The 12378-nt window shown below is 41.5% G+C and overlaps 2 protein-coding genes across 3 annotated transcripts in view; one reads left to right on the top strand and one right to left on the bottom strand.

Moving 5' to 3' along the window:
* Positions 1–12378, bottom strand: part of CDH23 (cadherin related 23) — a 655943-nt gene that overhangs the window by 90271 nt on the left and 553294 nt on the right. The window lies entirely within an intron of this gene.
* Positions 1–12378, top strand: part of VSIR (V-set immunoregulatory receptor) — a 30668-nt gene that overhangs the window by 11987 nt on the left and 6303 nt on the right. Inside the window, exons 3-4 of the mRNA XM_060240808.1 lie at positions 3373–3426; positions 9032–9139. Of these exons, the coding sequence (XP_060096791.1) occupies positions 3373–3426; positions 9032–9139 (162 nt within the window). The remainder of the gene's footprint in view (positions 1–3372; positions 3427–9031; positions 9140–12378) is intronic.

A 12378-nucleotide genomic window follows, 5' to 3' on the forward strand; every position in this document is an offset into this window, starting at 1 on the left:
TTCTTTCTAAAGGTGGGGAGAGGAATCGCAGAGCGGGGAAGGGAAGGGAAGGGAAGGAAAGGAAGCGGAAAGGCTGAAGGCTGTTCCAAAAGGGGCGCCAGGCGGGGGTGGGTTGTTCTTCGCAAGGCCTCCCTGGCACTTTTTTTTTTTGCCATTGCGATTTGCAAAAGGCCGCTCTGCCTCCAAATGCCCCAAGAGTGAGTGGCACCAAAATGGCGCCATTTCCCCCCTGCTTCCGAATTTTGGGAGGGCGGGGGAGGAGGCTTCCATATCGGGGGTCCCCCGCCAGGGCGGGGGAGTTGGGAAGCCTACTCAGTTGGTTGTTGGGCTTTCTACTGCAGTCCTATTAAAGTTTAAAGGGACTGCTGAAGCCTGCCTGATGATCAGCTGAGCCAGTGGGAAGCAGAGCGCACCCCACTGGCTCAGCTTTGGACTGTCTGGCTTCTTGTCTAGCATTGTTTAAAAAAGGCTGCAGAAGAAGTCATCCCAAAGCTGACCTAGGTGGGAGTGCTCTGCTTCCTGCTGGCTCAGCTAAACTTAGGGCTGGCTTCCTGTGCAGCTTCGGTGAGGCTACAGGTGAGGGCAGCCCATAACTGACCTCATGGGGAGTGCTCTGCTTCCTGCCGGCTCAGGTGAGCTTAGGGCTAGCTTCTCCTACAGCCTTGTTTAAACAAGGTTACAGGAGAAGCCAGCTGAAAGCTGACTCAGCAGGGAGTGCTGTGCTTTCTGCCAGCTCAGCTGAGCTTAGGGCTGGCTTCCTGTGCATAAAGAAGAAGTTAGAGTGGTTTACAATCTCCTTTCCCTTCCCCTCCCCACAACAAACACCCTGTGAGGTAGGTGGGGCTGAGAGAACTCTCCCAGAACTGCTCTTGGAGCAGAACAGCTCTGAGAGAACTTGTGGCTGACCCAAGGTCACATTAGCAGGTGCATATGGAGGAGTGGGGAATCAAACCCAATTCTCCCAGATAAGAGTCTGCGTACTTAACCACTACACCAAACTGGCATGCCTACAGCATGGAACGGTCACGTATGAGCAGTAATTGGGGAGTTCTCAAGGTAGAATACGAGCAAATTAAGCAGAACACGTAATAGTCTACAGATTGTACTGTTGTAATAATACTTAAATAGACATTTTAAAATCATTCTTATGGCTTCCTGTCTAGTAACTGAAAAAAGGAAATCCAAGGAAAGATTGAGGAACTGTAGTCATTACTTGACAAGTTTATCCCAGTGGGACATATAAGAGACTAACTAAGCTGAAGCATTCCTCTTGAATGTAGGAGTGTATAATTTTAATTTGCAGGGGAAAGTCTTCAACTAGGTCCAGGTTTCAAGAGATGATTGGTACCCCAAAATAGTCATCTGATACCCTTTTGTCAAGACCATAACAAACTGAGAACAGTAGAATAGAGTTGTGAAAACTATATTTTGTGTAGACCCTTGATGCCCTCAGATAAGTATTTGGCTTTTAAGAGACAAATTATTCTAGGATTCATGTGCATGATAGCTGCTGTAAACTAGTGCAAATTTACTCCCACTTGTTGCATGCATACTCTAAACCAAACTATCAAGATAAGGCCCAGAAACTTACCCAAAAAAGTAGATAAAAACAGCAACAGAAGTAGACAAAGAAGCACTAAAATAATAGCACAGTAATTGTAGCAGATGAAAATAAGGACATAAAGGAGAGCACTCAACCAGATGCCGCCAAACTCAGCCAAAACTCAACTAAGAAAACTCAACCAAATCACTTGATGCCTAAAACTGAATGGGCTTGTCAGGTGACCTGTGATGGACAGGTTGTGCGACAATCAAAGTGACATCACAGAAAAGCCTCTGTGTTGTCACTGTCTTAATCATGAAAAATTGGCCTCTGGTGTTGTACTGAACTGGCAGGCAAGTTTATATGGGGGTAGTGGTACTCAGACCATTTAGGGCTTTACAGTTAAGAACTAGATGATTAATTGGCCGCTAATTAATTTTCTTACAGAACTGACCAAAATGGTCTGAAACTCATATATGTCACAGAGGAAGTCGCTATCTTCACCCATAGCACAACAGCCTGTGACTCGGCATCTTGAGAGAGATTGCAAGATCACCGAGTACAGAGTCATTTATTAATCTCTCTCTCTCTGCTATATTATTGATTATTGGATTTAATTTGTTGGTCACCACTCAGCCCACTACCACTGCCAAGGTTTTGTTCAGAACTTCTCATATGACTGCAATGACAAGGGAAAGCATCCTGGGCTATTGGTAGCAGCAATCACCATTTATTTTATTGTATCAAAACATTTGCCCCACCTGTCTACTTCAAAGTGGCTCGCAACAACTGATGGCAAAGGCTTGATTCAGATTTAATGAAAATGGTATATTCTAATCATTCTGATATTGCTAATTTGAATATATTTATCATTTTTAGTTAGTTGGATCAAGGTAGTTTTATTGTACATCTTTTTCACCTGTCACACCCTTTTGAACTTTTGTCTAAAGGGTTTCATTCCACCCCACTTAGAACCCTATATCCTAAGCACAATTATACACTTCTAAGTCTGCCTTCAGACCTGGAGAAAAATGCCCTGCCCCTTTAATAGAAGCTTAGTGTGTGGAAATCGGCAGATGAAGCTTTTCTTGGTGTGGAAGTAAGTGACATGTGGTAAATAATATTCCATTAATACTTGCTAAATAACATTTAAGTAAACCTCTATTAAAGAGGCAGGATATTATTTCTCCAGGCTATTGACAACCCTGTTAGAATTGAATATTACAAGTAAATAATGAGTCTTTAACCACCTATTCAGAAAAACAGTGTGGGATTGCCATACTCACTATGCAGACTGCAAGCCAGCTGCTAAAAAGCCCTTTGTATGGCATCCTAAAATCTCTGGTAAGTAGGGATGCCAGTCCCCAGGTCCAGGCAGGGGAATTTCCCCAATTTTTGGGGCTTCTCCTCACTGCCAGCCAGCTGGCCATTGGGAGAAACCCCACCCCAAACAGCCATATCCCTGTGCAACATCCCTGATGCAATGATGTCATGTGCAAGTGACATCATCATGTCAGTGACACTCTGCTTTTTTGGGCAAAACTCTATGCTTTGGGTCCAATTTTACCACAGAATTTGCCTAAAAAGTAGAGTGTTGCTGATGCAATAACATCGCTTTCACATGATGCCATTGCATTGGGGACATCCCCTCCCACTTCTGGAATGCCTCCAGAGCCCCCTGGCAGTGCAATGAGGGGACCTTTCAACCCTACTGGTAAGTTGAACTTGGTCTTTTGTCTTGACTGTGGTCAACCAAAGTTTTGGGGTTTTGTAATTAAAATAAGAACTGAATTTCCATGAAATTAACTTTTTTTTTTAAACATCCCCAGCAAATGGCACACTTCCCAACTGCACGTTTCATCCTGTCAGCAGAGAAAGTGAAAGTAAGACTGCCTTTCCAACTCATTCTTATTGTATTGTCTTTTGAATAGGCAAATATGTAGAAATAATGATTATTTTTAAAGGAAAAACTATATTCTGCTAAGCAGCACATTCAGTTTAAGCAGCTTGGATGTTTGAGGTTATAATCACATGATGTCTCATATAGGTTTCTATTCTCAGTCTTAATCATGTTGTCTGTTTTATTTCCCATGACATCCCTTCTCTTTGTTTCTTCTCGTCTGCCATGCAGCTCCTAGCGCTGAAAACCACCATACTTTCTCAAGATTTTTTTTTTTAATTAATAAGATCTTTCCTGGACCTTATTTACCCTTCCATTAATGCTTCTCTACCTTTTAACCCACTACTTACATGTCAGTCTCATAGTTTAGCATAGGGGTGGCCAAACTGTGGCTAAGGAGCCACATGTGGCTCTTTCACACATATTGTGTGGCTCTTGAAGCTCCCACTGCACCCCTCCCCCGTCAGCTGGCTTGGAGAAGGCACTTGTCTCTTTAAATCACTCCTCCAAGCCAAGCCAGTCAGCAGCTTGGAGAATTCATTTGAAGTTGCTTTCTTTCCACCTCTCCCTCTTCCCTTTCCCATCTTCCTTCTTTCCTTCCTTCCTTCCAACATCTGACATTTATTTTTTTTTGGCTCTTACATTATGCAAGTTTGGCCACCCCTGGTTTAGCATAAACCTAATATAGATTGTGATCCTTTTGTGGGCTATGCTATGCTGTGCACAATGCCATCAGTATTTATAATATATCCATCAGTATTCATAATATATCCATCAGTATTCATAATATATCTTAAAATTGTAGTAGTAATTAATTTTTTTCCCCTTCAAAAGCAAACCGGGGGGTTGAAAAGAGGCAAATATTTATCAATGCAAAGCACTGTTGTAAATTTCCACCCCAGCTCCAAAAGCCCTTTTGTACATTTTCCTAAAAAAAAAAAAGCAGTACCTGTAACTGGTGATTTTTGAGTGATCATCTGTGCATTCATACCCATGGGATAGTGCACCTAACTCTACCATCTCCTAGCCAAAAAGTCACTTCCTGGCCTGATTTGAGGCCATTCTGCTAGGGCCTTAGCTACATTTACTGCCTTTCTCTTAGGGGCACCACTACATGAGATCTTCAGGGCTACAGCCTGGGCATCCCAGCATACCATTATCAACACTATGCCTTTGGTGTCTATCGGCACCAGTGTTCCCGAATGGGAAGTGTGATCTTGCAGTTTACTGTGCCAGGATGATCTCCAGCACCCTCCTCTGGACATAGGCCTAGCTTACTAATCTCCTATGGGTGTGATGTACACAGACCATGAAGAAGATAAACAGGTTGCTCATCTGTAACTGATGATCTCTGAGTGGTCATCTGTGCATTCATACCATCTGCCCTCCTTCCCTATTGCTGTCGATCCTTCAGCTTTATTTAGGATCATACAGTAGTCAGAAGGAACTGGCAGGATGTCTGTGCCCACTCCTGTGAGCATGCATGGTAGGGTTTCTGTGTATGCCCACTGGAGTTTGGGCATGAAAATCCTTTAGTTTGTTAAATACCAGTCGGGGTCAGTACAAGAACACTATCCCATGGGCATGATGCACAGAGACCATGAAGAAGATCAAAAATGTTACTCTCTTGTACCTTCTCTTCCTCCGGGAAGATGTGATTGCAAGTCTGGCATGCATTTCAATGGTATTCCTAAGTGTGATGGCTAAAAATTCATTACAATGATTTAGGTCAAATGTGGGCCTGGGGTTACTGGCATGATGATATGGCACTTTGGAATCAAACATATGGCAAGATTAAATGTGAAAAAGCAGTTATGACATTGTAGTGCTATTACTGTAATAATGTATAAAAGTTAGAGGAATAAATCCTATTTCCGAAATCTTCCCCTATAAATTTTCAGAGGCTTGAGCAAACTTTCTCTTCTACGTCTCTTTATCTTAAGTCACACTCAGCTGCTTTCTGTATTGCACCCTTTCAGTTCTCATTAGATCAGTTTTGGACTGGATTTATCTCTTTTTCTACTTTACAAAGTCATACTTGCATAACTGGGGAGTCCTCTGAGTAGGTATATATTGAATTAGGGCAGACTGAGAATGATTGGCCCAAAGTCACTTAAGAAGCAGAGTGGAGAATTAAACCTGGGTTTCCACATCCTAGTCAGACACTCTTTCCATTACTGCACATGGGGTCTCCTGCTGCTCCCAGCTTTCCCCTTTAATTGATGCTCACCAGCTCCGAACATTCCATCCCCTCTACAGCTTCATTCATTCTCAATCAGGTTGGTTTTTAAGGGTTTCTCTCTTTTGGTTAATTTACAAAGTCATACTTGGGGAGATCTGAGAGCAGAGAGAGACAACTACCTTGTTGGTGGATAACTCACTTTTGCTGCTTTCATTGTTCACATGGTGGCAGCCTGTTTACTATCAAATGTAGTTATAGTTCAGACATTCCAACTCATTGTCTCTTAGCTATGGATAGGAAGCGGGTATAGCACATGATCTATCCAGGGACACTGCTGCCACTTGCTACCCTCAAGTATACCTTGAGAAATATTAATATAGTACATTTGATCAAATACTAGACATAAGGATTGCATATATATTATGCAGGTTGCATATATATTAAGAGTTAAATAAGAACAAATTTCAATTTAAGAAAGTATACTAAGCAAGGAAAATAATATAATAAAAGCATGAAACTTACTTTTGCAGTATAAACCTCAATTAAATACAGTAACCGTTCTATTTTGTTATATTTGTGTATACCATATACATATGCCTTGGCTGCTCTCTTTTCCAAACCTTTTCTGGTCTTGTTTTCTTAGTTTTTCCTTTACATTCTTTTCTTCAACCCCTAATTTATCCAATTAATTTTGACTGCCATGGTACTCTTCTGACTTTCTGTCAACTGCCCTTTTAGCTTGCCACCCCAAGCTATCATAGCCAAGCCTTTCATTTCCCAGTCTCCTTTTTTATGCTCACACCCTCCACTGAATTTTTTGCTCTTTCTTTTAACTTTGTAGTCCTTGGTGCATAGGGTCATTATATGGCCAAGTGAACACTGACCTGAGTTCAGCGATAAAAGAAGAAATAAGCAAGGCAATTTACAAAAGAAACAGAGAATTGTTTGTATTCTAAGTCAGCACCTGATTCTCTTTAGGCCACTGTTTCCTGTTAATTCAACTGCACCCTGGTTGTAGAAGTCAGTTAAGGGAAGGTGCTTGTCTAAGGGAGCTTCTGAAGCACAAGAACTGAAAGTCCCCGTTGAGTGGCTCCCAAGCTCTGGTTAGGGCAGGAGGGTCAGTCCTTCCTGTTTATCACATTACCATCTGGAGGATGGGCCCAGGAACCACCTGCAGCCAGCTGCAACCACTATATGGGTGATCTCCAAGGCAGGGCGGGAGGGTTGGCCCTACCCAGTCATCACTGAGACAGCCCTCAAAAAAAGGGAGGGTAGTGCCAGGTGGAAGCAGGCAGCCACAGTTTAAGGGTGGCTCCTGGGCAGGGTAGATGAGCTTGTCCTGCCCAGTGATCACATTTTCAGTTGGATGGAGAGTGTTCTGGTCTATGCACTCAACCCATGCCTGATATCTTTTTAAAAAGCACTTTTCAGGGGCACCTTGCTGGGGTGAGGGGAGCGGTCTGTAACTTGGATTCTCTAATCCAACCTGTATGCATCTTGTGGGGTGGCATCCCAGGGACATCAACTGTAAGTTGAATGCACCTCTAGCTCACTCCTGGTCTATTCTATACACTCCTGAACCTGTGGCCTGATATTTCCTGAAAAGCAGTTTCCTGGGGTGTCTTGTTTGGGGTTCTGTAACTTGGACCCCTGAAGTCCAATCTTCACCAAACTTGGTGAGCAGTTAGAGGAGAGCAATCTAGAGATACCCTGTGACTTTGGAGCTTCTAGGACCTCCAGGGGGTATTTTTCATTCAAACCATTTTGCCAACTGGTTTGTGAACTAGGGCAGTTCAGATTTGCAAACTGGTTTGGGAACTGGACCAGTTCAGTTTGCAAACAGAATTGGGCTTTCCTGGTTAATGCTCATCCCTAGTTCCTCTTCATGGTAAATAACACTTTCAGCAAAGAAGTGCCTCAATTCTAATCTGCATATCTTTGTCTTCAGTAACACTGCTTCTGTCTCCCATGCACCTTAGAATATTGAGACTATTAGTTTTACTGGATTTAAGAGGCTTAGTTCTTTCAATGCTTTAGGTATTTCCAGAGAGGATATGTAAGATCAATTCTTTACTTTCTGTGTTCTGATAAATAAAACCAACAATTGGTTCATACAACCAGCAAATGAGTAGGTTGCTTGTTAGAATGATGCACCTGTTCATGAAAAAAATCTCTGTTTACATGTGAAGACTGGCATCTCATGGAAAAAGCTAGGCTTCCAGGAATAACTACTTCCAGTTATTCTAGTTTTCTGCATGTTGAAAATGTTGCTGGGGTGGTGTTTGAACATTCAGTCTTCCTTAATTCATTCAGTTCTTCTGTTTGAATAAACAGAGCTGATTCTGTTCTGTACAGAAGTGTATTTTCCAGGCTACAAGTGTAGCCAGGTTATAACAGCCAGGTTATAACCAATCTTACCACTTTACCATTTTCATTTTTAGTTAGATCTTTATGTATGCTGGACAGAAGTTAGTATCTGTAAATAAAGCATTTTTGTGGTTTGCATCCAACTATTGGGATGTCACTGACTTATTTAAATCTGCAAAGGGATAGCAAGGTGTTGAATGTATTTGCAAGCCTAAATTTACCAGGCCAAGCTATAACATAATAAAATCCAGGAGTGAGAAGTCTAGCTAATAAAACACAAAGTTTTAAGTGTTATTATATTTCATTAGCTTGTCATGGATGTGAGCCAAAGAGCAATGAAACCAAGAAGTGTTTTTTCATTGACTTCAGTAGGTTTTGGATCTAATCCAGTCTTTTGCAGCTGAAGCATTTTTGCTGTTATCTCTGTACTGATGGGACTGAATAAAGTCCTCTTATTACAGCATTTAAAAATGATGCTAGCTATTTGGAATATTCTTTAGAATAATTTAGGTAAGGTTCTGCAGACTTTGGAAACCCTTCCTTCCTTCATCAAACCAATCTGAATTTACACATGCACACACCCACAAATTAACCTCAAACAGTATAGAATGTATAGAAATTATCTTTCACTCATTAGTAAGATACATATTTCAGGATCACTGACATATACATATTTATTTGTGTGCTAAGGGCAGGTGAAAAGTTAATAATGCAGTTTTAAACCCACCTATCTTCCCCACAAATAATCTTGGTTTCTCCACTACTTACATGCAGTATTGTTTTTAGAAAATAATCGTTAGTGATTTGTATCCTGAATGCAGAACTGGAATTGCCACATTTGCTTATCTGGAATCCAATACCTTTAACAGCCCTATTACAGGCAGAAACCAAGTAGGTGAAGTTGTCATTACCGTATTGCCATGTTTTAAACTCAGAAGTGGCATCTGTTGGTTGTTGACTTAGAATAGACTCTAGCAATAGGAAGAATTTCTTGCTTGCCTGCTCATTTTGCCTCCCATTTCTTTATTCTTTTTTTCAGACATCACAGCTGCAGCACTGGCAACAGGGGCCTGTATTGTGGGCATTTTGTGCCTACCCCTGCTCCTACTCCTTATTTACAAGCAAAGACAAGCCATCACTAACAGGCGTATGTATCGTAATCTCCTCTCTTTCTCTTTATCCTTACTTGATTTATTTCTTCCACTATCCTATAAAGGTTAAGTGTGCAATACAAATTGATGCACATGTCTACTTCTTCTCCTTTAACTGTGGCATTGCAGAGACAAGTGAAGTAACCTGGGAGGATATGAGGCTGCATCATCTTTTACTGCTGTGGCACTGAGAAAAAGATCTGTGTGAACTCTGGGTTGAAACCTGGCAATCCTAGGTTGAAATTAAGTTAAGCCATTAACAATAAAGTATATGGATTTGATAGTTTTGGACATGCAGGAAGAATATTAATCATTTAATGCCTTATCCAACTAAACTACTTCCTTTTGCCCTAAATAGGAGACTATTATAACATATTTTAAATAGAGATTATGTAATATAGAAATTGTGATAGTTTTAATAAAACTAATATTTGGGTCAAAGTTCTCTCTATATCTAATTCTGAATTATAGCCCCTATGGGTCTATAATCTATCTTACATCTGCAAGGGGGGCCCACCAGGGGGGCTCATGCCCACTCATGGATTAGGAGGATGGGGTGGGGCTAACCATGGATTAGGAGGATAGTAGGGGAAAGGTTCAAAACCCTCAAACCTGTTGAATTTACAGCCAAATGAGATCTCATGATGCAATGCCATGTAATCTCACTTGCCATTTTGTGGGTTGCCTAGTAACTCAAATTACTGAAATGGCAATGGCAGCAGTAGGAGAAGTAAAGAAGGAGGAGGGGATGACAGTAACAGAAGAGGGAAGAAAAGAGTAGGCAGTGGCAGAGGAAGAATGCAGATGACAGAGAAGAGGAGGTGGTAGCAAGAGGGGAGGAGAAAGGATGAGGAAGCAGGGACCAGTGTGTGTGTGGGAATGGGATTTCCCTTCACTTGTTCTGACATAATTGTTCAAGATCAACAATTCAAATTGAGGGTTTAGAAGGCTATCAGCTGCTTCTACAGTCTAGACAAGGTGACAGTTTCTTTTATTTTTATATATACTTCTTAGGAAAAGTTAGTGTTTTTTTAAATGACAGAAAAGGATTGGGCTATTTAGCAGAGCTGTAAAATATACATCAGCATGTTGTTTTTTGTGCCTGGGTGTGGCAAGTACTTGGTCACTGCTTAGATGGTATTCACATCACATCACATCTGCCCTGCTCTGCATTAACATCTGCTGGGAGGATACATCCTGTTTTCTTCCTAATTTTAATTTCCTGGAGCAAGTATAACCCTATGCAGACAACAACTTCTGTTGAGCTATGTTTTGGTACTTTGCAGACTTTATTTTAGGCATTCAAATGAGGTATTGTCAGCATTTGGCTCCCTTAAAGCTATTTCCCTGCTGTCACTGATTTTGCAAAGTTATGGTACAATGGAATGGTTCAATTTTTGCAAAACAGGCTAAAACCATAGTGTTAATTAAAACTTTACATATATTTATACATACACATGAACATAGAACAAAGTTTGAGTTCAGTGGTACCTTTAAGACCAATGACTAACTTGTTAACCTCAAATGGTTTTACAGAGTTTCTTTTGCACTGGGAGAGAAAGTTCCTTTCTCACTGATTCTGTAAAGCCGTTCCAAAGCCCTGTGGCTGCCACAGAAAACCCTGCGACTGGAAGCACTTTTCCTCTACCTTAACTTTAGGGGAAAGATGCAGGTCTAATTTGGTCTGCTGCTAAGATTTAAATTGTAAACTATATTCAGGGGACTGAAGAAAGTAAAGGAGATGGATTTCCCACTCTTCTTGGATTGATCCGAAGCTAAGTTTCCTTATGCAACTTTGCTTGGTACTTTGCAGCCTCAAGGGCATGTATAGAATTTTGGTTCATTTTGGATATTCCTGGACCAACCCAACAGCTAATTCAGGATTTAAATTTAGGCTTGGGTATATATGAAGACAAACCCCTACGTGCTACTGCTCAGCTAGCATGCAACAGCATGCAGGAAGCATTGCACCCTTGCTCTCTATGCATATGTACTTACAGAAAGGTCTTTTCAACAAAAAAGGGGGGGCAGCTTTTCAGGGGTTTATGAGCAGGGTTGCCAGATGTCTTCTGCCTGCTGATGGGAGAATTTAAGGGCTGTTTCAGGGGTGGGTGGGGATGTTAGTGATGCACTGACATAACTTCAGGAAGTGACATTGTTTTGGTGATATTGGGGTGATAATCTACTCTTTGGGTAAAATTCTATGGTAAAAAAGCTACAAACGATAGAATTTTGCCCCAAAAGTAAAGTGTCACCCCTGACATCGCTGATGCAATTATGTCGCTTCTGGAAGTGATGCCAGCGCATCACTGCTGATGCACAAGGATGGCGGTTGGGGGGGGGGGGGGTTTCCGCTACTGGCCAGTGGAGGGCCAGAGGCCACCAAATCAGAGATCCATTACCCCCACCTGGCAAGGATACTTATGACCCACCAGGCTGGGCTCCCAGACCTACCTGAGAGTCCCAGCCTATGGCTGAAGACCACTATCTAGTTGAAGACTAACTAGGACTCCCACTGCTGCAAATATGGATTGAATCTCTCTTTCATGGTGGGCCTGGACTTGTGATATGGCCTGCCTTGGGTCCCTGTGACTATAGTAAAAATAAGTACAAGGGGGAAATATTAGGAGGTTTACCACCATTTTCCAAATCTACAAACTTACTTGCGTCTTTCCAGAGAGTAATCTGAATTAAAGATGCTGATAAATGAAGAAGTGTATAGTAGAGAGGAAGTACTGAAAATGCAAAAGAAAGGCAGGGGCCAAAATAACTGGGGCAAACCAAACAGGAAGGGGAATGCGAGCAGCATGGTTTTATGTGTTTAAGTGACACGATAGCTTAGTTATGCTCACCCTTTCCATCATGTGTTCTACAAGAAAGTTTACATCAGAATAAGTACAAGCCACATTAAAATCAGTTTAATAACATAATTACAGCATAGAACTAAAAAAATAAAACTAATAAGGAAAAGGTGGAACAAAAGTCCTATGAACAAAGTTTTAACTTGCCATCTAAAAGCAATCTATAAAACAAATTATGAGGAAGCCAGGCAAGTGTCCATTGAGAGAGACTTGCACATTCTAGGTGTCTCTACAGGGGAGACCCTGTCTTATATAAACACCAGCTGTACATCCGTGAGTGGCCAAGTGTACAGAAGAGAGTGAACGGCTGGTTCATGTGGGAGAAGTAGTCTTTAAGATATCTTGGTCTCAGACTATTTGGAGTTTTAAAAGAT

This window comes from Heteronotia binoei, chromosome 6 (assembly GCF_032191835.1).
Source record: "Heteronotia binoei isolate CCM8104 ecotype False Entrance Well chromosome 6, APGP_CSIRO_Hbin_v1, whole genome shotgun sequence".
In the NCBI taxonomy this organism is placed as follows: Eukaryota; Metazoa; Chordata; class Lepidosauria; order Squamata; family Gekkonidae; genus Heteronotia; species Heteronotia binoei.